We start from the raw sequence: 26,805 nt of genomic DNA, 5'->3' as shown, positions 1-26,805 counted from the left end.
TAAAGTGCAATTCAGTGGAACTGCCCTTACTAACTCAACTGAAAAGGACTTCTTGTACAAATGACATTGCATTTGGAGCTCTCAAGTATTCCTGTGTAGTTTAGTCATAGGTATTAGAATATTCAGAGCAATGATTTTCAGATATTTTTAAATAGCCTAACCCTCTTGTCAAACAATGCTTTACACAGAAACATTTGAAGTTGATACATTTGAGGGTTCAGCATTATGCTGTGGGCCGTGGAGGTCCACATGCCCCGTCACGCTTCATCTTCTGAGGCATCGCTGCAGATTCTGCCCTGGCACAGAGTTGTGCCATATGCTTTTGTATATATAATGCCTATGATTTAACATGTATGTGTGTGTGTTTAATGAAAGATATATACAAGTAGAAAAAAATCGTATTTGGTGAATCAAGACCTATACCTACACCTTACACACCTATTGCCAGTTAACAGACTTCTATTTAATGTAAATCTCACACTGACTCTTTGAGGTATTCTTATTCCTTTGGTGACATAGAAACTGAAGGTAAGAAAAGTAAAATGATTTGTTTAAAGTCACATGATGTTTAAATCACAAAGCCAGTGTTGGTGTTGAGGACTCAGTGGCTTCAAAATCCATATTCTTTCTGCTATACCATGGTGTTAAATTACATGGCAAGGCTAACCAGTGAGGCACTCAGACCACAGGTGATAGCTCATGCAAGGCCTGTTGTTTTCTACTCTTTATCCTTGAAATTGTCATAAAAGGTATTAACAGCAGAGTTCAATGGCAGTAATTAGCCACATGAAATAAAAAGTGCATAACATCTTAAATGAGACCTTTTGTATCCTCCCAAACCTCACCATTAACTCAGCACACCCTAGATGCCAGTCTCCAGTGTGTGTCTACGTATAATTGCTGTTACTATTAATAAGGCTTATGTAGTCTCACAAAAGAAATAATAGGAACTATTGAATCAAAATTATGAATCCTTTAATAGTTCTTTATTGTGAATGAGCACACTGTATCCTGGTGATTCCTGTTGCATAGCCAACAGTTGTTTAAATGCTGGGTTACTTGTGGGCATATGCTCCATCTGTCAGGTGTCACAGAAACCTGAGGACGTAAAAAAGTCCTTCTACCACCTAATGGTTTTCATCTGTTTGGTGAATTCAAGAGTTGACCCTTTAGAAGAAATAGCTAACTAACAAGGACATAGATCAAGGTGTTAATTTGGAAAGTATTACAAAGAGAGGAAGCAAAACTCTTTATAAATATATCAGAAGACTTTGGAAAGGGATATGAGGTATTAGAAATAAATGGGCTGCTGTCAGGCACACTTGAGTTCAAATATCTGTTCTTCTATTTGTTGTCCTGTGATTTAAATCATCTTTCAAAGGATCAGTGTTCAACAAGCATTAGTTCTTTTTCCTTCTTTCCATATTTAGAGCATAGATTTTTTTCTTTTTCTATTTCCAAGGAGGCACCGACAGAATTCAGGAGAAAAAAATAGAATAATTATTTATTTGGAATGGAGGAAAAGAATGATTGTAAACAAATGTGTTTATGCATACACAAGCATGCATACCTTTGGATTCCAAGACCAAAGTCCATGGTTTTGATTCTTACTAGTTTGTATGTCCTGTAGCAGGTTGTTTACTCTGTGTCTCAGATTTTTCATCTGTAAAATGAGAATAATAAAAACTGTCTTGGGTGTGAGGATGACATAATTCATGTTAATCAGTTAGAACAATGCATGGCATATAGTAGGTTCTGTATATTTCCAGGTTTCTTCCTCTTCCATCTCTTCCTCTTTCTCATTCAACTTATCCTGCCACCTCCTGACCCAACCGTGGTAAGAGTCATCTTTGAAATAATGTTAGAGATTTTTTTTTTGCTTTTTTTAAAAAATACATCTTTAATGGAGTATAACTTTGTTCCCCCACCCCCGACTAAGAAGAACACTTTGGAAGTCAAATCATTTATGGAGTAAACAGTTACGTACTGTGAATCTTGATTTTAACATTTGATGGTATACACTTTCTCTAAGGAATAGTATATTACGCTTTTGCAGAAAAATGACCCTACTTTAAAATCCTCTTAAAATTCATATTGCATGAAGCTTTGAAATACATGTGGGGTGATTCTTCTTTAATTACACATCATGCATTAATTATTTCCTAATGAGTTCAAATGGAGAAAAATAAAAATAGCACCAAAGAAATGTAATATGAAATTATTTTCTTTCTCTACCTAAAACCAACAAACAAGTAGACATAAGTTTTCTCCTCCAAATGGCAGCTTGGTTTGGTGGAAGATGAACATTGTGATTTTTGAGCTATTCAATATTGTTGATAGTAACTCATTATTCCATCGAGATCGAGTCTTGACAGGGATAAGGAAGAACAGTGAGTATCCTGCTTTCTATTAGCTTCTGGATGTTCTTTTTAAACAACAAGAACAATAAAAAAGCTTCTTTTTTTATTGCATTTTTATCTTGTTATTTAATCAGTTTGGCCGTATATGATAGGCATTTGATGGTGTTGCCACCCCATGGTCTCACATGCTTTAATTGGACAGTGGCAGTTTTCAATTCGTGTAAGTGCACAGCTCCTTGGACTGCCTCTGCAGTTTCTCTCACACATATATTGTAATTATGTGTGTACCTCAGTGTGTGAGGCTATAAACATATGCTATATATTTGAATAAGAGTGCTGTCAACACTTTATTTTAGAAGTGTATTAATGATGACTGAATAATAATGTGGATGCTAACACAGAGCAATATCCTGTGCCTGGATGATATTTACATTACTAAATACATCATCTTTTCAGAAGGATGAATTTTAAAGTAAGGAACAATTAGTGACTCTATGGAAATTGTATATTTAGAGTGTCTTACAAATAATCTTCCTCAAGACGACTAAGAGCTGTTTATCTTAAATTGTTTCTTTGCCAAAACAGGCAGGGATGTTAAAAATAGAAGGGTGAGTTTTAGTTCGACTTGCAGCGACGAAAGATGACTACATGCCTGGATAAGAAGATTTTTTAAAGTGTTTATAGCTCTTTTTTTCCCCACAGAGACTAATATTTGTTTATCTTGATTATATTGCTCCATCAATCACCAAGATCCTGTATATTCATGAGTGCAATTTTTGAGTATGGTGTTCTTTAACCTTCACATGAGCACACACTGATGATGCCTGGGAAGATTTTTATTTTCAGCAACTTTCAGTAGAGAGGCAGATACAGATTTTCTTAAATTCTAATAGTTGCTAGAAAGCTCAACTTGTTTTTCATGGCCAAACAAATACTGTTGGTTGTCTTTGAAGAAATAAGCTAATTTTATTCATTCGTAAATTACAACAACCATTCTATTTTCTAACTTATAAATTTTGGATAAAATGTCTGGTAAATACTCAAGTCAGAATAGCCATAGTTTGTCTATCATTTGTTCTTTCCATTTTCCATTTTGTAAAATGAGGTTCATAAAAAATTGTGGCTTGTTCAGCCACCAAACCAATCACACGTTGCACTCCTTGAGTCAACAATCATACTTCACCATGAGCAGAGTGCTTTATATGTACTGTCCATTTCATTACACAGGAGATTAAGCATATGTGTACTCAAGGCTGAGATTTAATTAAATTAATAATTTGTACTGCCTCACCAAAGACATCTTAAGTGAAACTGGCTCTGTTTCTTTTTCTTTCTTTCTTCTTCTGTTTTTTTTTTTTTTTAATCCTGAGAGTGCGTGGTACTGAAGGGTACAATGACTCTTAGTAATAGTTTGGAGCCGCTGCCTTGATAGGTGTGAACATGGCAGCAGTTTTGTCCTCCCTTACATTTGCACTATCAACACAAATCTCAACACAGTGAGAAAGGCAGATAACTTTGACCTCCTGGATGCCCTGAAGGGTGCTCAGAAATTCCCAGAGGTCTGTGAACCCATGCTTTGGAAACTGCTGCTCTAGACTTCCCTGTTTCTTTCAGTGCTCACTGACAGAGGTGGTTCATACAGAGGTAGGAGCAACCTTGTAGCTTTGCTGCTTGCCAGAATTCTTCTCGTACCTGATGAAAATACTGGTCATTTTTTAACTTAACCATAGGAGATTAAACTTAGCTACCAGGACTACAGAAACATTCAATCCAATCTTCCCCCATTGCTCCGGAATTGCCAGGTTTTACACACACATACTAATAGGTAAATAATTTGTGCAGTGCTGAGCTGCAGTGAGCCTTTATCTCAGTACATGGTCACTTTCAAAGAACCCTCACATATCCAAAGATAATTGAACAGCAATTTATTCATTTGGTATAATCGCTCTGTCATATGCCAAAGTGAAGTCTACATTTTTATCGTTAAATGAAACCTCTTAGAAACCTGCTTCCCCTCTTGTATCTCTGAAAACTTTCACATTAGTGATAAGTGTCCCCAAATTTCTTCTCTCTCCTCAAATGCACCAACATTGAAAGTAAATAAACAATATGCAAAAAGCAAATCTTTTCTTCTAACCCCTGTCCATGTAACCTCTTTGTCACTTTTATTCTCTCTCTCCTTTCCACGTCTTATTAGTTTCTGCCTTAGTAGCCCTTGAACTTGTCACTGCAAACAAACTAGCATATCTGATTAATAGGAAGAAGGTTAAAAGGACCATACAATCTATTTTTAGTGACCTAAGAGTCCACCAGGCCAGATAAAATTTTTCTCATGATCAGAATGAATGAAGAAGTTGTGAATGCACATCTCCATTAGAACTTTTTATCACAATTACACAGAATACTGGGAGATAGAGCAGAGCTCTTTTCTTATATTCATAATTACCTATTGGGCATCCATTATGCACTTAATCAATGTTGTCACATTACTAGTGTTGTTGAGGGTGCAAAGGAAGGTTGTATTAGTTTATTTTTTTTTAGGGAAAGGTTAAATACATGATTATTTGAGTAGATATTTCCCACTGGTAGATTGTGATTTGAAAAGTGTGTCTAATAATTCTCTAGCTTGACATTGTTATCTGCAGATCCCCCACTGCACCTCCCTCTCTCCATCTCCTAGGCTTGCTAGATTTCCCCAAAGCTTTTTCTACTGGCAAGGGTAAGTTTTCTCCTTTCCTGTCCCCTCACCTCCCCCACCTCAGGGAGGTTTCTATCGTTAGGCTCGTCCCTACGGGAGGAGTCTGGGGACCTAGGACTCTGAGGTTAATTGGGTGTTACAGGTTTCCAGAGGTCATTAGATCTAGGACTCTGTTTCCTCCTGTGTGCCACAGGGATGACGACTCTGACCTTGACTTTAAGTCTCACAAGGCTCTTATTAAGCAAACAGGTAATACATGAAATGTATGTTGAAAAAAAAGTCACCAAACAGGTTATAGTTTTGTGAACAGTGAAGTCTTTTGTTTTACGTACTTCTGTTTTTCTTCCTCCATGTTTGATTCTGGCACACAATGCTAAAATAATAAAATGAATATGAGCTTGAGAAGCAGATAGACTTGGATTTGAACCCTTTCTTCATCTCTTGCTACACGCGATATTGAGCAGTTGTTTAAAATTCTAATCAGTAGCTTCTTAATCGGTAAACTGAGGAGTCTCGTATGTAGCTCGTAGGGTTGTTGTGACACTTAAATAAAATAGAAAATAAACGTATCTAGTATAAGGAAACTCTCGGTGTTCTTGGAGAAATGGCTAAATAATCAAATGAATGGGTTATTCCCTGTGCCTGGGTTGCGAGGGTAACTATATATTTTCTGAGGGAGTATGCATGATAGTATCATGATAGTATACTGAAAAAGTAAAGTAGCTATGCAAAATGGAAGGATATGTCTAAATAATCACAGGCTGTTTGAGCTATAAAACATCTGAAAAGTAACTTTATATGCTTTATTTTATAAGTGAAGGAAGGTATAATTAGAAGGATACAAGGTTTACCCACAGTCACTAGATATCTGATATGCAAACTTATCAACATTTCAACAATTGTATAATTGTATTGCTTGGAAATATTATATTAGTTTTCTGTTGTTGCTATGACAGATTATCACCAACATAGTAGCTTAACATAACATGAATGTAGTATCTTATGATTCTATAGGTCAGAAGCCCAGCACAGGTCTCACTGGGCTAAGACAAATGAGTCTGACTGTGTTCTTTTCTGAAATTTCTAGAGGAAAATCTGTTTCCTTTTCTAGAGGCTACCCATTTCTTGGCTATTGGTCCTTTCCTACATCTTCAAAGTCAGTAAGTTTGAACCTCTCTGATCATTATTCTGCAGTCGTATCTCCCTCTGACCACAGACAGAAAAGGTTCTTCTTTTTTAAGGATGCATGTAATTAGATTGGGCTCACCAGTATAACCCAGAATAATCTACCCATTCCAGGGTCCTTAAATTAGTCACATCTATAAAGGCCCTTTTGACAGGTAAGGTAACATATTAGTAGGTTCTGGTAATTAGGACATGGATATCTTTTGGGGACTGTTTTTCTGTCTACAACACCTAGAATCATAACCTATCAGTAGCATCACTGTAAGTTGCAGCCACCATTTTGCATAAGTAAGGTATTCATTGATAGGTGGCTGGTATGCTTTGGGAGGATATGTTCGTTTGCTAGAGCTGCCATAATAAAATACAAGAGGCAGAGTAGCTTAAACAACAGAAATTTATTTTCTCACAGTTCTGGAGGCCAAAAGTCCAGGTAGCAGCAGGTTGGGTTTCTCCTGAGGTCTCTCTCCTTGGCTTGCAGGTAGCTGCCCTCCTGCTGCCTTTTCACATACCTCCTCACATGGTCTTTCCTCTGTGCATGTGTGTCCCTGATATTTCTCTGTGTGTCTAAGCTTCCTCTTCTTATAAGGACACCAATCAGATTGGATCAAGACCCATCTTAATCATCTCATTTTAACTTAATCATCCTCTTTAATGGCTGTATCTCCAGATATAGTCATATTCTTTTCTTTAAAATTTTTAAAAATTTTTATTGAAGTATAGTTGATTTATAATGCCATGTTAGTTGCAAGTGTACAGTGATTCAGTTATATATATATATATATATATATATATATATATATATATATAGGCACATTCTGAAGTACTGGGGCTTAGGGCTTCAACATATGAATTTTGAGGAGAAAGTATTGACCTCCTAACAGAGGACTTGAAAGGATTATTTATGTTTCTGTTTAAAAATGAAAAACAATACCGTTTATTTTCATAAAAGATGATGATGATGATGATTGCAGGAAATTTACAGGTTTCCAACAGATCTATTTATAGTGTGAAAAGTAAGGGCATTTTCAGTCTTCAGGTTGTTTTTACTGTTCGGTATTTTTTTTTAGCTAACTTCTAAGCTTTGTTGGCAGAATGGAGATGGAGTAAAGACACACACACACACATACACAGACTCTTACACACATATTTATAGCATCACAGGCTAAATTATTAGCATCTAATTCCAGTACGTTGATGACATATTAGGTTCTATTTCCAAATCTTCACTATAGGAATGATACTTGGGAGAGTAGGAGTTAAAAAAAATTAAAAATGACTTTTACATACAAACTATCCTTACAACAATCAGGTAATCTTTTTTGATAATGGTGCTAATGGCCTCGTTAGTATCATTTTAACAAGAAGAAACTAAAATGGGGAAAATTAAAGTCCAAAATCATATCCACTAAAATCAGATTTTTTGATTGTCATTTATCTAAAAGGAAGGATGCTTGTGAATCTGTTTAGCCATCCTCTCATGCACTCTTTTGTGCACCCATGCATTCTCCAACAAAACCATTTACCTACCCATCCTCTTCCTCTTAATTTTTTTTTTTTTTTTTTTTTGTGGTACGCGGGCCTCTCACTGCTGTGGCCTCTCCCGTTGCGGAGCACAGGCTCCGGACTCACAGGCTAAGCGGCCATGGCTCATGGGCCCAGTCGCTCCGCGGCATGTGGGATCCTCCCGCACCGGGGCACGAACCTGTGTCCTCTGCATCGGCAGGCGGACTCTCAACCACTGCGCCACCAGGGAAGCCCCCTCTTAATTTTTTTAATCAACACATTTATCCATTCATCCCTCCACCCATCAATCCATTCATCTACCCATTGAGCAGTCAGACTTGGAAATGTGATTATTTCTGTTAAATCTGTGCTTTGGTCGTGACGCTCTGCTTTCTTAAGGAGGCTCTGAATGAGACAGTTTACAGTGCTCAAGGAGTAGGAGTGGGTAACACAGCTAAGTTATTATCAGGCTTTTTGATCACAGAAAAAAATGATTCGCCAATGGCATACCCTATTCTATGGCCCAAACTAAATCCCAGGTTTATGTGTTTCATTTTTAACTTCAACTGCAATGTTTTTCCAAATTCATGGCATTTTGATTATCTCACAGTGCCTTTATAAATAGAGAATTTCATAGAGAATAGATGACTGTCATTTGGTTATCCACTGTGTTCTTTCCCACTGTGATCTTGTCAGTTTTTGGATAACAAGATACATCCTGTTTAGCAAGTAATGGTGATTACCACATCTGACATCCATCTCATATTTTCAACTCCTATTAGGACTCTGGTTAATCAAGTTCTTTGCAAACATAAAGGGCATTGACACAACATTTTTATACTTTCTTTTTTCCTTTTTCCACAGTACAACTGAAGGCTTCACTGTAAACTGATCTTTGGATAATATCCTGAATATCTGTTTTAAATATCCATATCTGTTTAAAATCTACTTCTTTTTTGGCTAGTAATCCTGGGTGTCTTCTTTTAGTCCTATTCACCTTGCTTATATTATATATTACTATATTGTCTATTTATTTTGCACAAAATTTCCCCCTCTCATATCTATATCTTTACTATCTATATCTATACATCTATTGAGACAGAAAATTTTTAAAGAAATCTGTGAAGAGTGATCGTTTAGTTGCAAAGTAAACATGCTCCAAAGATCTTTGTCTGAGAATCTCTCATAATTTATAGTTGAACTCCCAAGTCCTATGTCTGCTTTACTGTAAGACAAGAAATAGGACTGTGAGAGAGAATAATTTGTTATGTTTTCCCCAAATCAATCTTTTAGTGAGAAACTCTGTGGTCCTTCCACCCACGTACTCACCAGTATGTGCATCTGTTCATTCATGTATCCATTCATAGTATTTAATGTGCTTTGGAACCTAAATGGAAAAACGTCTGAGACTCTTACTCAGCTAGCCATCCCTCTATTATTTTTTATGCATGCATTTCCCAATAAAACCATCTGTCTATCCATTTTCCTCCCCTTAATTCTGTTATCAACTAATTTATCCATCTATCCAATCATTCATCCATCCATCCACTCCTTGATCCATTCACCTACATCTCTTTTTAGTAATAGGTCCACAATTACTATTCACCCACACTTTAAAAAAAAAATTATTTGTTTATTTATTTTATTTATTTTTGGCTGTGTTGGGTCTTTGTTGCTCTGTGCGGGCTTTCTCTAGTTGTGGCAAGTGGGGGCTACTCTTTGTTGCGGTGCGCGGGCTTCTCATTGTGGTGGCTTCTCTTGTGAGGAACACAGGCTCTAGGTGCACGGGCTTCAGTAGTTGTGGTACGTGGGCTCAGTAATTGTGGCTCGCGGGCTCTAGAGCGCAGGCTCAGTAGTTGTGGTGCACGGGCTTAGCTGCTCCGCGTCATGTGGGATCTTCCCGGACCAGGGCTCGAACCCGTGTCCCCTGCTTTGGAAGGCGGATTCTTAACCACTGCGCCACCAGGGAGGCCCTTCACCCACACTCTTGAGCACACAAGCATTTATTCAATGGCCCAATGCACATTGATCACCCTCCCCCTACTTCTAGGCTTACAGTTTTTGAGTTACAAGAAAGAAAAACGAAGTACATTTTAAATACCTTACAATTTTATTTGTCGATTACACATCACTAAAGCTGAAAAAAAGTAAAAACTTCCAGATACATATACTATCATTACTTCCAGAGCAGGTGGATAAGTACCAAATATGTGACAATACGCTCAATATAAGAATGCCCAATGTAAGAGTTTAAGCCACTTTGTACCAAGATCATTTGACTCAAGTGACATTCTTGGTAGAAAATATTTGCAAACGAAGCAAATGACAAAGGATTAATCTCCAAAATATACAAGTAGCTCAAGCAGCTCAATATCAAAAAAACAAAAAGCCCAATCAAAAACTGGGCAGAAGGGCCTCCCTGGTGGCGCAGTGGTTGAGAGTCCGCCTGCCGATGCAGGGGATACGGGTTCGTGCCCCGGTCTGGGAGGATCCCACATGCCGCGGAGCGGCTGGGCCCGTGAGCCATGGCCGCTGAGCCTGCGCATCCGGAGCCTGTGCTCCGCAACGGGAGAGGCCACAACGGTGAGAGGCCCGCATACCGCAAAAAGGAAAAAAAAAAAAAAAAAAAAAACTGGGCAGAAGACCTAAATACCTAAATAGACATTTATCCAAAGAAGACATACAGATGGCCAACAAACATATGAAAAGATGCTCAACATTTGGAAGTGTATATATGTCAGTGCTACTCTTTCACTTTGTCCCAGCTTACACTTCCCCCTCCCCATGCCCTCAAGTGCATTCTCTACATCTGTGTCTTTATTCCTGTCCTGCCCCTAGGTTCGTCAGAAACTTTTTTTTTTTTTTTTTTTTTTTAATAGATAGCTAGTGGGAAGCAGCTGCATCACACAGGGAGATCAGCTCGGTGCTTTGTGACCACCTAGAGGGGTGGGATAGGGAGGGTGGGAGGGAGAGGCAAGAGGGAGAGGATATGGGGATATATGTGTACATATAGCTGATTCACTTTGTTGTACAGAGAAACTAACACAACATAGTAAAACAATTATACTGCAATAAAGACGTTTAAAAAAAAAGATGCTCAACATCACTAATTATTAGAGAAATGTTAATCAAAACTACAATGAGGTGTCACTTCACACAAGTCAGAAAATCTGCAAACAATAAATGCTGGGGAGGGTGTGGAGAAAAGGGAACCCTCTTGCACTGTTGGTGGGAATGTAAATTGCTACAGCCGCTATGGAGAACACTATGGAGGTTCCTTAAAAAAACTAAAAATAGAATTAACCATATGACCCAGCAATCCCACTACTGGGCATATACCCTGAGAAAACCATAATTCAAAAAGACACATGTACCCCAGTGTTCATTGCAGCACTATATACAATAGCCAGGACACGGAAGCAACCTAAATGTCCATCAACAGAGGAATGGATAAAGAAGATGTGGTACATATATACAATGGAATGTTATTCAGCTATGAAAAGGAACGAAATTGAGTCATTTGTAGAGACGTGGATGGACCTTGAGGCTGTCATACAGAGTGAAGCCAGAAAGAGAAAACAGATATCTTATATTAACACATATATGTGGAATAAGGTGCAGGATGTCCATCAACAGAGGAATGGATAAAGAAGATGTGGTACATATATACAATGGAATGTTACTCAGCTATGAAAAGGAATGAAATTGAGTCATTTGTAGAGACGTGGACGGACCTTGAGACTGTCATACAGAGTGAAGCCAGAAAGAGAAAACAAATATCTTATATTAACACATATATGTGGAATCTAGAAAAATGGTATAGATGATCTTATTTGCAAAGCAGAACTAGAGACAGAAGTAGAGAACAAACGTATGGATACCAAGGGGGAAGGGGCAAGTGAATTGAATTGGGAGATTGGGATTGACATATGTACACTATTGATAATATGTATAAAGTAGATAACTAATGAGAACCTACTGTATAGCACAGGGAACCCTGCTCAATGCTCTGGGGTGACCTAAATGGGAAGGAAATCCAAAAAAGAGGGGAGATATATATATATATATATATATATATATATATATATATATATGATTCACTTTGCTGTACAGTAGAAACTAACACAACATTATAAAGCAACTATACTCCAATAAAAAAAAAAGGAAGTGACATTCTTATATTCACTACAAAGTAATGTTGCATGTTGAAGTCTATGTTGTTAGATGTATTTTTCTTGGAAAACAGTTCCAGCTTTGGCAGAACCTATCATTGTAATTCCAAAATCCAATCTCCACAAGAATCCACCCTATATGCAGTTTTACTTGAATATTTTGGCTCCTAGAAGATATCAGGCCTTTATCTATTATCTATTGTCACATTTTAATCATTACAAAAACCCTATAGATAGGTTGTTAAACCTGTTATTAAAACATTTTACAAATAAGGACACTGAAATCTGGGGAGGTTAAGTAAATCCCTCAGTATCTTACAGTTTTTTCTATTTCTTATCAGGCTCTCATTCTGGTTCCCATAATCTGAATTTCTACTATATTAATCTTTGGTTGCCTTAGAGAAACATATTGACTTCCAACCCTGTAAGATTTAATATGTTAACCAGGATGTTATCAACATACATAAGAAAATGTGTCCAATTGAAAGGAGTTCATTGTCTTTTTTTAAACCTATGGTGGCTTAAATATTGGAGCCTCCACCTCAGTACTTAAAGGAAAAGAAAAAATCTGAGAATACAAAACTTAAGCATGCTAGAGCATTTTTAAGACCGTTTTTGTAGGATGGGCATACTTAACGCTATTTTTTCCCATGGCATTATGGAATTGATCCATCTAATTCTCCTTTCTCTGAATCCTATCAACAAGGATAATTTGGCTTCACTTGTGTATGGGTCTTTATATAAAGAGAAATTTTGCTCATCATGATCACTTAAATAGTCGAAATACTGTTTGTCATTGATATGTTGCCTTTAAAAAAATTGGGCTTGGGAACTTTCTTTGTTGGAGTCGGGCTAAGAGAGATGGATTTGCTATAAGGCTGACACATCATGTTTCCAAACCTATAAAGCTGCGGTCCAGACAAGATAGTAGCAAATTTGCCAAGGTCATGAATGTTGGCTTGGTAAACAGCTGGCCAGCCTCTTTTTGTCAATATTCTCCATTTGCATTCCTATTAATTGAACATACTGCCTTTCTATTTCTATGTCTACTCTATTTCAAACTTTTATAGGATGAACTGTACTGCATGATTTCATACAAATGGCTTCTAAATATATATAGGAAATTTCTACTGCCATATAGGGACAGAATAGAGAGGCTTCTCCATTGCCTCCTTCTCATCTAGTGAAATAGGAGGTCCCCAGACTAACTAGGTATGCTTTCCTGGGGATCTCTCTAGAATTATGCTAAAATGTGTATGCTCTGAAATCTGATTTACTGGGTTACATCTGGTTCTGTTACTTGTTAGTCGTGTGAGCTTGAGAAAGTCCATATGTTTACTGAACCTGTGCCTCTCATCCTTGTAAAATCACTGATAAGGTGCAAGACATTATGGTAGGTCCAGTGCAGACAAAACAGCGATTAGACTTTACTGAACATTTGCTATGTACCATGTACAATGCTTGTTGTTGGAAGATTGTTGACTAATGTACGTAGAGGCTCTTTGTGGAACTTAACCATTTAAAGGAGTAGCACAAGTAATGCATTCCTAATTCTGACTATAATTTCAGGTCCCTGCAGCCAAAAACAGCAGTTCACTCAGACTTGCTTCCAATTTTCTATTTCTCTGGGCACCGGGTCCCCTTGGCCAGGTTAAGCTGCTCAATATACACATCAGCAGCTGACACGGAATGCAAAGACCACGCATCTGAGATACCAGGACGCTACACATTTGCCTCCTGTAAAACATTAGAATTTTTTTGTCAAAGTAGAGGTCACTTCCAGTGTAGGATGCTCTGTTCTAGTCTTTTAATCGGGGATTGTGTCTTCTTTAGCCTTTCACTCCATAAGACAAATGTAAGGGTCATTTGGTTTATATGAGAATGACTTTGAGGACTGTTATCATTTCACTGAATTATTTCCTTAGAGTGTATGATCGTGAGATTAAGTGCATCTTCCCAACTTGATCTTACTAATATGCTGGGGTGTTTTTATGTCTATTACCTGGCTTTAGTTTTATAATTTGTTTCTGCAAATTGTTAAGAGTGGAGTGACTGAGACATAAAGAACAGACTTGTGGTTGCCTGGGGGAGGGGGAGCAGTGGAGGGAAGGATTGGGAGTTTGGGACTAGCAGATGCAGACTATTATATATATAGAATGCATAAACAACAAGGTCCTAGTGTATAGCATGGGGAATTATATTTGATACCTTATAATAAACCATAAAGGAAAAGAATATGAAAAAGAATATATATATATATATATATATATATATATATATATATATCTGAGTCACTTTGTTGTACAGCAGAAATTAACACAACATTGTAAATCAACAATACTTCAGTAAAATAAATGGAAAAAAGTGGAAAAAAAAGAGTGGCATGACTGGATGAAATAATTATTTAGATTTACTGATGTGGTATAACATTTCAGCATATAAAGGCATTTTACAAGTTATGTGGTCCATCCTAACATACTTACCCCTCCTACCCCATCTCCCACCATCATATGATGCTTCGTTTAGCTCTAAAGCAGAAGAACTAGCAGTTGTCTAGTTCTGCTTGAATACAACAATGGACTCAATCTCATTCCCGAATGGACCATTTCCTGTTGGGTCAGCATCTTTTGTGAGATGTTCTATAGTGCATGAGAAGGCTGAACTACAAGTTAAAATAAGTAGATTTCAAGTCAAACTCCTGGTCCTTGTTGTGGAAGAACAGTTCAGAAACATGAAAGTATTCTCTTCTTATACCCTCTTGCACTTTTTCTTTACCGGCCCTTTCACTCTCCTAGCAACCTAAATATGCACCTGATCTAGAGTGAAGTCCTGCATTCTTATCATTTAGGTCAAAAACTTATACTGTGTTAAGTTTCTGGTCCCATCTTTGATGTTAATTGGTTATAACTTAAGGATTAGATTATCCGTCTGTTCACTGACAGACTGATAGCCCGTAGCACAGTATCTCCCTGACAGGCACCTGGTAGATAGGGAGAGTACAGTGTAAGATTTTATTTTATTTAAGTGTGCTAAGCTTGCTGTTCTTTCCAAGGGAGAGTAGATTGATGAAAAACAGGCATCAGTGATAGAGATTCATGTTGTAGTGATCCCTGTTAACCCCTTTGGGTTTCAAAAGATGCTGATGCTCTCCCTGTAACTTAGACTTCTCTAAAGGAAGAGAGGAAAGTTGAGAAACTCTCTTAGGATTTCCTTTTGGAGGGAGTGGAACTTCAAAGTAAGTTCTGATGTCAGAGCTACCAATTTTCAGATGAGGTACTGATTTCCCCCATAGTTCACTGAATCCTATTCCTCATCATTCACTTTCCAGGAAAAGTTGGGCAGCATGGTAATTAAATCATTCTTTGGTATTAAAATAGGCACTCAGAGGAGAATTTATCTTCTCTAGGCTCTACTGTACTAGGAGTGCTTTAGTGTCCTCAGGAATCTTGTAGGAGAAGGTAGAAAAGTAGTTTGTACTTTTTTTTTTTCTTTCTTTGACAGCCACAGGGGAGATAAGGGTGATTCTGTTGAAGACTGGGGTGGCGGGGGCTCTTATTCTGAGAACAGTGATGTGTGTATATTAGATACTTGTTGTCTGTTGTCCATCTGTTATTCATCCATTGCCATCCATCCATCCATCCGTTCATCCATCCACTCATCCTCCCGTCGATGTTCCCTCTACTATGTCTCAGTTGTTTTGCTGGGGGCTACAGTTGAATGCATATTTGAGGGAACTCAAAGGCTTTGCGTTTAGAGTGGATAAGATTTTAGCTCACTGAACCTAACTTTTCTAAATTTCTTTACTCTCTTCTTTAAATTACTGTTTTGAAAATAAAACGAGGCAATGTTCTTTCCTTCCCTTCTTTTGCATTCACCTTACTTAACTCCACAAATATTATTTGAGCTCCAACAACATGACAGGCACCTTACCAGGCAGTGGGAATGCAAAGGAGAGTGGAAATGCAAAAGCTTCTTCCTGTGGCTTTTAAAGTTTAAACTTGTATTTTACTTAAGGGATATTTTGAAAATATATGAAAGATAGTGAAGGTGTAATTATATTGATACTCACAATTCAACTCAATGACGTAGCAGTCCCGTTATGATGCCTCACATCGAAGACTTAATATGAATGACTGGGATCGCTCGTTGCATACCTGACACTCGGTGCTTCTCCTACGAGGCTGCTGTGAGTGACCACCGGGATCCGTCTGGTTGTAGATGAGACAGATCATGGGTGCTGGGCTGAGCTTGGGAACCCAGATTGAGGTAGCTTTGTGAATTGGTGTCTACGTTTTCCCTCTGACCTCTTTCCCTTTGCTTCTGAGACTTTTGCTTATTGGCACACACCAAGCACTGTGATTTAGTAAAACAAAACTATTATGATGCCAGGCTTCTTACTGAAACCTTGTGTTTATGGACTCTTGTTGCTTTATAGTCAAATCTGAATTCTGTCTTGCCTTCAAAACTCTGTGTAATCTGACCCCTGTCTTGCTTTTTATTCTTATTTCCTGCCTCTTCTCCTAAAGTTAGTGCTATGTTAAATCATCTTTAGCTTTTCTCACTTAGTATGCTCTCTCTTATCTCTGGATCTTCACCCATTCCCTCCCTCTTTGAGATCCGGAGTTTTCATCATTACTTGTTTGTAGTGGCCTTTTCTGTTCCTCCACGCTCCACTTTCTGAGTTAAGTAAACTTAATATATGCACTCAAACCTTTAGAGCATGCATTTGAATCCAGGAAATTTCCTTTAAAGCTTCTGCTGTTAAGATCGCCACTTGCTGATAGTACATTCTATGGAAAAGTTCCCTAAAAATCTCTGAATCTTAACTGTTTCATGGGTGAAATGGCAAAATGTTCTCTGGTTTGCTGTGAGAAAAACATTACATGTATAAATGTATTGAATAAAATGTTTACCAGGTAATAAGTAGTCAGTATGTGTGGTAGTAATAATAACAATAACAACAGCAAATATTTTCTGTTTATTTGTGTTTATCTCCCAGTAACCTATGGGTCTTTGAGGGCAGAGACCATGTCTATGGTTTGTAATCATATTTTGTGCGTATTTAATCAGTGAATGGATGAGGTCTTTTTTGTACCACAGCCAGGCCAACCAGTCTTACCATCCCAGCCAGTTTGCATGTGGCCCTTATGCTGCTCTAATTAGCAGAAGCAGCTCTTGGGAGAGATGGTCCTCACACTTTCAGATGATGCACAATGTGTGAAAATGTGGTGCGTTTGGGATACCTTTGGTACTGTAATCTCACAGAGAGGGTCCTGGGGTGGGATAAATTGACAAGAACAGTCTTGATGCATTGAAGTGAACAGGTTTTAACAGATATGTGAAGACCAACCAAAAAAGCAGCAGCTTATCATCATGTATTCCGAAGCCTGAGGTCCAGACCTGGAGTTTTATGAGCATTTGCTGCCTGTAAATTGCTATTCTTACACACCCACAGGTCTTTTATTTGTAATGTCAACTTGGTTACCTGAACAAGCCATGTACAAGAGTGTGTGTGTGTGAGTGTGTGTGATCCAAATAACAGGATGAAATGAATGAATATAGAAACGCAATACTCTGCCTTTCAAGATCATGAGGGCTCTGGATTTTGCTGAGATTTGCTAAAAATAAATTTCAGAAGAAAGAGGAAGCATACAGTGTTTACTAAGAGTTTTTTCAGGATGGAATCTTGGGAACTTTTCACTCAGCTTGCAACTGGGCTTTATTATAGTGTTTTCAGATAGTCGTATATAGTTCAGGATGCTATGAAGTAAAAATGGTTTTAGTTATTGTACACTTAATATGCCAACTTCCATTTTTCTCTATTTTTCAAATAGATCATCTCAGATTCTAAAACTAATTCTGCAGGGTAGATGTTTTATCCCCATATTAGAGGCAAAGTAACTGAAGCTCAAATAAATGTGTTAATTTCTCCAGTTCATATAGTTAGACCTGAGTCTTAGCTTTGTGTTTTTCCAAAAACCTATGCTTTTCCTTTCTCCCTCAGTTATTTCTAAACACAAAGGATCATCAAAACCTGGGAGTACGATACGATTTACTAATCAGAGGCTACTGATAAATATAAGGAAAATATGGTACAAATAAGTTCTAATATAAGTAATAGAAGCAGCATTTTGAATGTCTTAATTTTTAATAGCAAAAATGTGATGAGCAAGAGTGACACATACCAATACCTCTGTGTCTCAGGAATGCCTGTATATGAATGGAAACGTCCATGAATCATATTTTATTCAATTTTTTCTTTTTTAATAAAAATGCTAATGGAAATGTTAAAATGCACATAAATTAAAATGGTCATAAATTAGGATTAATATCATATTAATGAATTATAATCCTACATTCATTAAGATAAAGTGGCATTTCAATATTTGCTCTTGTTAATAAGCTCAATACAATAAATGAAAGGGATACATTTTCAGATTCAGTAAGTATTTGATGTAATCTTATGCTTTAACTTTTTAAAGTATTCAAAAGTAAAATAGGAGATCTAGATGCATTTGGATGCTTTGTTGCTGTTTTATGTCTTTTAAAAAATCTTTTCATTTATTGAGGCACTAAATACAATTTAAATTGGCAAAGAACGTAATCACTGAATGAAAGTGATCCCAAGAGAATGCAATGTCTTTTGTGTTTCTAGGAGTTTATTTCCACAAGACTTTTTTTTCAGTATATACATATGTATATTTTTTAAGGAACAAGTGTTTGAAATCTCATGGTGCAAGAACTATAACTATAGTGGCATTTAAGTAACTGGGTTAAGCTGAAAATATGTACATTTCAGTAGTATTTTCCAAATATAATTCAATTAATTTTCCTTTTAAAAATACAAACTAAAAAATATATATATTCTTGTTTTATTTTAGTTTTTTAAACAGAAGTCAACATAGTATAAAAAAGAAGCACCATATATCAGGAGTCTCCCTCTAAAGAATAAACTGAAAATTTGAAAGCCAGGGATTCTGTTTTCCCCAGTACCTACTAAAATGTTTTAGGCAGAGTAGGTGTTCAATAAATATTTGTTGCCATGATCTAAGATGGATCTGGATCCTTGCTGCGAAGTTTTCATTTCTAAAAGAAGTCCCATTTCTGGAAAATGTGCTCCCATAATCTGGCCTCAGTCATCTTTGTAAAATGGGAATACTTTTCCGGGACCAGAAGAATTGTGTAAATCAAAGGGGAAAAAAAAGCCTTACACAAACGTAAGATCTTAATATATATCAGATTATTAGAATTATTTCTGTTTTTATGAATATAGCAGCCAGATCTGAGTTGAATTTTAGGTCAAAGGTAGTAAATCAAGTATTTACTACACTTGATTCCATCAAATGGAAACCTTGGAGATGTTATAATATGCCTTGTCAAGCTTCCCTTTTCTCATGTTTCATATGAAATATTCTAACTCAGTGACTTTTGGAAGAATTAAGGGGATTATCATATGAGGAATGATTCATATAGCTCTTGGCACACAGATAGTAAACCATAAAAGGTAACTAATAATAATAACTTAAAATAAATATATTAACAAATTGAAAAGAATACATGTATTTTTGTATTTTCTCCTGGTCTTTTTATCATTCTAAATGCGTATCAGTTTATACTGAACAGGTAAATGTATGAATAAATGGAAAGAATACATATATTTTAGTGTTTTCTCCTCAATCTTTTTATCATTGTAAATGCATATCAGTTTATACTGAACAGGCCAGAGTATATTTTTAAAGTGTTCAAACATATTTGTCTGAATTTTATTATATTTTACTTGATATGCATACAGTTGCAGAGACTCTTTGTACAGCTACCGTTAGCAGAAATTGATGAAGTTACAATCAATGTAGAAAGAAACAACTTTATATTGAAACATGAGGTAGTAAAACATACTTTGCAAATTGCCACATCACTAACCAATATCCCTTTTCATTTTAGTTACATACAGACCTGGATCCTGGGAGCAAAAAAATCAAATACATCCTATCAGGCGATGGAGCTGGGACTATCTTTCAAATAAATGACATAACAGGAGATATCCATGCTATAAAAAGACTTGACCGAGAGGAGAAAGCTGAGTACACCCTAACAGCTCAGGCAGTGGATTGGGAGACAAATAAGCCTCTTGAGCCTCCTTCTGAATTTATTATCAAAGTTCAAGACATCAACGACAATGCACCAGAGTTTCTCAATGGACCCTATCATGCTACCGTGCCAGAGATGTCCATTTTGGGTATGTATGCTTCCAATTTCAGAGAACTATTAAGAGTCATCTTTAAAATAGCTCCTGGCATCAGGGTTAGTGTGTGGCTGAATAAAAGACATTTATTACCGTCTTATCTCTAATTTGCATTTCCAAATCCCCTTTTTTGGCCTCAGTTCCACAGCTCAATAGCTTCAGTTCCTTAGTAATAGGAACTGACAGAGCAGTTTTATTAAAATATCTCTCCTTACACGACAGTACTTCAATAGGCTGAATTTGTATTCCTCTCATAGACTGTAGTTCGAGTATTGTTACTGAGGTGGATTTATCAAGATTTGTTCCAACATGCCAGACTAATCCTATTGATATTTTCTTGATGTTTAATTATTTGTGTATATTCACATGCAGATGCAGCACACAGAGAAACAGAAAACCACCTAGGTCTGTAGTCAGCCAGATATTGGATTGAGCTGGTGGGTCGAGTCTAGAGTGAATTAGGAAATCATAGTTACCAGAGGCTTCTGAGCTGTGGCCATCGTACTTTAACTGAGCTTTTTAAAGGAGCATTGCTATCACCAGTGACTCACTCCCACTTTTTCTGAGCCATTGAAATATTCATTATACTTTACAGAACAGAATGTATTTCAAAACATGATTTTCTACTTTTTCCTCCCCTTTTTGGATTTGCTTTATCCCCAGACTCTGGCCTCGATACAGGAAATCCCTGACCCCAGACTTTATACTAGAATAAAAGGTATTTTAGAGCTCTTCCTGGTCTGACAAAAGTAGTAGGTAGGATCCAAAATCCAGGGTGTTAAGATCACTAAAGTCATTCCTGAGTGTGCAGTGGATGTAAGGGATACCCTAGTTTGTTTCAAATTGCATTTAAGACAACCTATAAGGATACATGCTATGCAGCAAAATCACATAAATTAGCAACAGGTGAACAAGATGGGATAAATTAAAAAACACAAGTGGAGATATAAATTGAAGGCCAAAATTAGGTAAACAGTTTGGCTTCATTTGATCTCTTCTTTCTTAACCCACAGAATAACTTTGGTAGATACACCCATTACAGCAGCAAATCAGAACTGACCTCAGGTCTTCACATTTTACCCATGTATTTCTCCTGCCAAGACTCCCCTTTTCTATCTCTTTTGTGAGGAATCCTATTATTATTTATTTTTTCCTTCTTATCAAAATCAAATCACTCCTCTATGGCTGGCTGAAATGACACTTTTTCTAGGGAAACTTCGAGGTCTTTCTAGCAGGAATTTATCTCTCTACCATCACTATTACCACAGAAAGAAACCCACAAACAAGCAAAAACACATTCATGTTTGTACTTCTTTTAAATTCTGACATGTAAATAGGGACTAAGAAATACTACATATTTTTTTTCTCTCTTTTCATTTTCCTCTTATTTGATCAACTTATTTAGGGCAGAGAACTTGCGTAATCCATCTTTTCATTCAGGTTTGTGTAAGATGGTTTTAAAGGACTATTACCAGCTATAATACATACAGAACACTTAATCTTAATTGCTAATGAATGAAGAACAGGAAAGCTGCTATTTTTGTCTCATTATTATGATTTCTACATCTTAATGGCCAAGTCTATATCTATTTATTGTAAATGTGTCAGAGGCTTCCATTCCTGTGTGTATGAGTCATGTGCCTGATAAATATGTTGAGGAAAAAAAAAAAAAGCCCCAAAAGGTCTGCAAACTTCAAGGTCAATTTCAGCTAAGATAAAGAATTTAAAGATATTATTAGCTACATAATGCAATGTGTATGTGCACCTATGCATTTTTCCTCTATCTAAAGTATTTTTCTTGATAAGAGTGTAGCAACTAAAAGAAATAATCTACACTAACTTACACAGTTATTTTAAAAAATGCTCAGCTTGTGACATCTCTTCTAAAAACCACATGGAATATGCTGCAGTTGAAAGTGTGGGTTTTGAAGTTAGGTGGATGAAATTTTGAATCCTGGTTCTATCCCTTATTATCTGGTTGACTTTGAAGTTCGAGGAGGTTAAACTGTTTCTTATTTTCCTTAGCTACAATGCAAAGATAACAGTTTCCATCTTGCTTTCATTGTTTGAGAGCTGCGTGATAAAATACAAAGTCAGGGTGTGCCATAAAGTAAATAAGTGTTCAATAATTGGTTGTCGTGGTTTTAAAAATTATTTTTATTAATCGATTTTCCATCGTACCTTTGGACCTTTCCTCTGTATCGATTTTACAGAGGTGTCTGGTTTCTGTTTGACTCCAGCCTCTCTGGTTAAAGAGAGGCAGAGGCAGCTGCACTATCTTATTGTCAAGTGTGAATTATTCCCTTCATTTCCATGAAGGTGAATATCAGGATGAAGGTCGGCTCCTATCTCCTTGCTCTCCCCATTACCACTGTTCTCTCCCAGCCTGTCTCTTCCCTCCCCTCCTTCCTTCTTTCATTTTTCTTCCTTTGCTACTGCAGAAATGCCAACACCTGCACCTGTACACCCTGAAGAATGCCAGCAAGGACTGGGGGATTTCATTGTGCAGAAAGTGAAAAGTAAAATTCTAATTGAGAAATTTACCAATATTACATTGAAATGAATGTGATATTCAAGAACTGTCTGCCAGTTGACAAGCTGTCAAGACAAAACACACATATATATTTGCCCAAATGGCAGCCAAATTATTTTAGAAATATCATATTTGGAAGCTGTAGACAGAGCTCTTTTATATTCTACTGTGAATTTCAGAACTTGATGAGAATTCACTTTTATAGCAATACCACATAAAGAGTGATGTGCAAGCTTGTCTGGTTTTTACTATGGATCCCAAACTATCATCGTTGAAGTTGGTTTTTCAGTAAAAATTTGCTTACATTTATTAAGTTCCAGACACTTTAAATGGATATTTTTTTGCTACTGGATATTAGAGTGAGGGATACTTAACCCTGATTATGTGTCCACACCTGGGTTCAGGTAAAACGAACTTTGTATTTAGCTTTGAAGTAGAATCTCAGATTATCTGACTGCAAATTTTCTACTTGTATTAGTGACATGACCCAGCTAAGCCTCATCTTCTCTATCTGTGTAGTGTGCACAAGCATCCCTTCCTAAGAAAGTATGTTTGGAAAAATTCATTGATTATATTTAAATAACTTGGCATAGCATAGAGTTGGTGCTCAATTGATATTAGTTTCTTTACAAACATCCATTTTCAAGCTACTTCTGCTAGTATGATTCAATAAATTGCGTATAGGATATGAATGCCTTGGTCAATGAAAAATTGCTCGATAAGCCTTAACTTTATGTTTCGCAGTTGTACATGTTGGAATGAAGCATATTTTATTCAAAAGGGCATATTAGTGAAGATGGGAATAAAAGGATCAGAAAGCCAAGTAGGGCTTAAGCTGGTGGGCATGATTGCATTGTTGAGTACACAGTTATATAAAACACAGCACTGGTGGTTTTCTTAGTTTTCTTTGAGATTCAAGGCTACTCTCATTATGATCAATATGTATTAAAAAGTTGCTATATCCCCAAAGCTGTGTTAAATGCTTGCAATATTCACAACAATCCTACATTAGTACCGATGTTAAACTTCTCTATTTCTCTTTATTTTTAATCAGAAAAAATAGGGGAAATAATAGCTAATCCAAATCCAGATATTAAGTGGGAGAACGGATTTAAATTCAGACATCTGGCTTTTCCTCCCATGGGTTTAACCAGTATGCTGTACTAATTTTTGATAATATCTCTAGAGAATTTTGTTTATATATGCCCTATGGTTCTGCTGCCTATTTATAATAGTTACTATTTTTCCAAGGTGGAAGAGCTCTTGAGGTCAGCATACTTTGCAAATTAAATTGAGGAGCTGAGACAGGAGTTGGACAAAGAGAGGTTTGGGTAAAGTATTACCAGTGTTTAAGATAGGAATATAAACACATTAAAAATGTAAGAACAATACATCACATAGAAATTCAAATCACAATAAAATTAATTGAGAGCCATGTGGTGACTAACTGGGGCTGAAGTGCTGTTAATATGTTAAAGATAAAAACTACAAAGAGTAACCGGGATCGACTCTGGATTTCCTGGTAGTGAATGCAAAAAAAGAATGCACTCTCCATCAAAAAATATTAATCAAAAAATCAGAAGGTCAAGATATTACTTAGTAAAATATATTTTGGAAAGGCAAGTCTCACTGCTTTCCAAAGGCTCGTAACTGAAGAGGCCAAGGCTGTCAGTACACAGTATGCATGTGAACTTACTCTACTTGAAACAGTAATTCAGGCAAAAGGAAAATGCCAGCATTTGAAAACAGTTTGTGTTGTCCGTTCTATGTGTCATTCTTACTCTCCTGTCTTCTCTTACCATTAGTAGTATGTCTTTTCTTTGTAATTTTGTTCTTTTATGGTAAAAGTCTTCAAATCCTCTTTTGGAGGAAGGCCCATATAAAATACATTCTATTTCTTTTGTGTTGTTCATTATCTTTAATTTGGAATAAATTTAATCTTAGAGAAAAGTTGCATTTGTAGTCCAAATGTATTTTTCCTGAACTATAAGTGAGTACATTGCTGCGATGATGCCCCATTACCATGAGATAACTCAGTCAGTCTTTCCCACATGGGTGTTTTTTCTACACAAGCACAATACAGCCATCAAAATTAGGAAATTAATAGTGATACACCATTGCTATTGGATGCACAGACCTCAGTCAAATGTCTCCAATTGTCCCAGTAAAGTCTTTTTATAGTGAAAGGATCAAATCCAGGACCCCACATGCATTACCTCAGTACCTCCAACTCTAAAGCAACACCACAGGGTTCATTCTAATTGTTTCTTTTTCTCCAACAGTGAGAACCCTGTTTCTTTACACTCAACATATTTGTTATTTGGATCATCCCTCACTGCCGTAGTAAGTGATTTCCATTTGCTCCCTCTGCCCATCCCCTGACTCCCTGACACAAATGTTTATCTGCTGTTCCACTCTCCCTCCACCTTCCTGCCTTTCCATGGATTCTTACCTCGCCCAGACATACCTAATGGCTTTTGGAATGAAGTGTTCAGGTGGCAGGCAGACAGTCAGGAATGGAGGCAGCAACTATATAATACTCTCGACTTTTATTCTCCTGTATATTTCAATTGTTTGTTATTATACAGTAGACCTATGGCAACATCTTCCAATCTGTGCTCAAAATAGATCTACTGAAACAAATCAAATCAAATTTAATTGATAAACACTGAATTTAAAAAAGTGAAATGCTTTTCATACTTCAGAGTCTTTAAAGTATTAATATGCCGGAATTTGATAAATGCATATTATAGGCCCTTTTGGAAATTCAGACATTTATATGATCCCAGAAACTATTTTTAAAAAGTATCTTGCAGAACTGCATAACTTAATACTATAAAAGGTTTACAAACACATGTCTAATGAGAAGAGGTTTTTGAATCTATGTTAGGTCACATGTTAATTTAGCACACAGCTAAATAGTCAAATTTGCAATTTCTAAAGAGCAAATTAAAAATTATGATGACTATAGCTTACATGGATTAGCTTGTTATTCTTATCACTGCCCAATACGTATTTTCATCCCATATAAAGAAGATTCCCCAACTAATAAAGAGATTCATTTTCATATTTTGTTATTATTAAAGAAACAGTTTATGTCACAGAAGCTTAAAAGATCAGAGAATGTTCATACTGACAAATTGTCTTAAACCTAACATACATCTTCTTTATAATTTAGAGGTCGTGGCTTTCTTCCTCTCTCTCAGCTAGATTTTAAAAGGATTTGGCAGAATTTCTCTATTTCAAAGGAGAGATACAAAGTGAGAAAGGGAAAAACATATCTTGATGGATTTGATTATCTTTTTTGTCTTATTTGATTCGGGCTGACGAACAAAATTGAAATTCTTTAGGAAAACATGGGCAGGAAATCATGAGGATTGAAATAAACACTTTTAAAAGAAATCCAGCTTTTCTACCTGATAGGAATGCCTATAACAGCTGTGGTTCCAAAACTCTTAAGATGGGGTGAGGATTGTGTAGTTTCTGTTTTGCATAAGGAAGGTAAAGCTCCATTAGGAATACATAGACAGTTTGTGTAATAGCTGAATCTTGTATCTGTGAAGCAGTGATTTCTGATATGTGGATTTTAGTGGTTCCCAAAGGTCTCCCTAAATGATCTATGGCTTAGAAATTACTGGAGTATCCAAATGGGAAAATTATTGGCAGTTAACTGTGAGAGGTACCTAAAACGAATTAGCCTTCCAAGAGCCATTATGTTATTTCTGCATTGTGGCTCAGAACAAGTTTGGGGTATAATCATGGGGATATAAACAAGGTTTATTTGAATGCCTTCTGTGATGAGAAAACTCCTTCCATCAAATTTTGCTTTAAATGCTTACTCTTCTTTACTCTCTAAATAATAAGATGATATTTTATTAATCAACTAGGTGATAATGCAATAATATAATTAATTGATTGTATTGTCCCTAATGGGATTCTTACTATTTTTAGGTCAACTCATATACCTGATGTCTTCAATTTTAATGTTCTTTGGGCTAAACATCAACCCATAAAAATACATGAATGCAGGTAGGATAGCTTAGGGAAGTTATTAAAAGTATATAGAGGGGAATCCCCTGGCGGTCCAGTGGTTAGGATTCTGTGTCTTCACT

General features: G+C 36.6%; 1 protein-coding gene across 3 annotated transcripts in view; it reads left to right on the top strand.

Moving 5' to 3' along the window:
- The window catches only part of CDH8 (cadherin 8), a 358,644-nt gene that overhangs the window by 92,420 nt on the left and 239,419 nt on the right, over window positions 1–26,805 (top strand). For all 3 annotated transcript variants that reach the window (XM_060083245.1, XM_060083246.1, XM_060083247.1), the window contains exon 2: window positions 19,860–20,154. In XM_060083245.1, the coding sequence (XP_059939228.1) occupies window positions 19,860–20,154 (295 nt within the window). The remainder of the gene's footprint in view (window positions 1–19,859; window positions 20,155–26,805) is intronic.

Source organism: Mesoplodon densirostris, chromosome 19 (assembly GCF_025265405.1).
Source record: "Mesoplodon densirostris isolate mMesDen1 chromosome 19, mMesDen1 primary haplotype, whole genome shotgun sequence".
NCBI lineage: Eukaryota > Metazoa > Chordata > Mammalia > Artiodactyla > Ziphiidae > Mesoplodon > Mesoplodon densirostris.
Note: the sequence above shows the minus strand (reverse complement) of the source record. Positions and strands in the feature narration are given on the sequence as shown.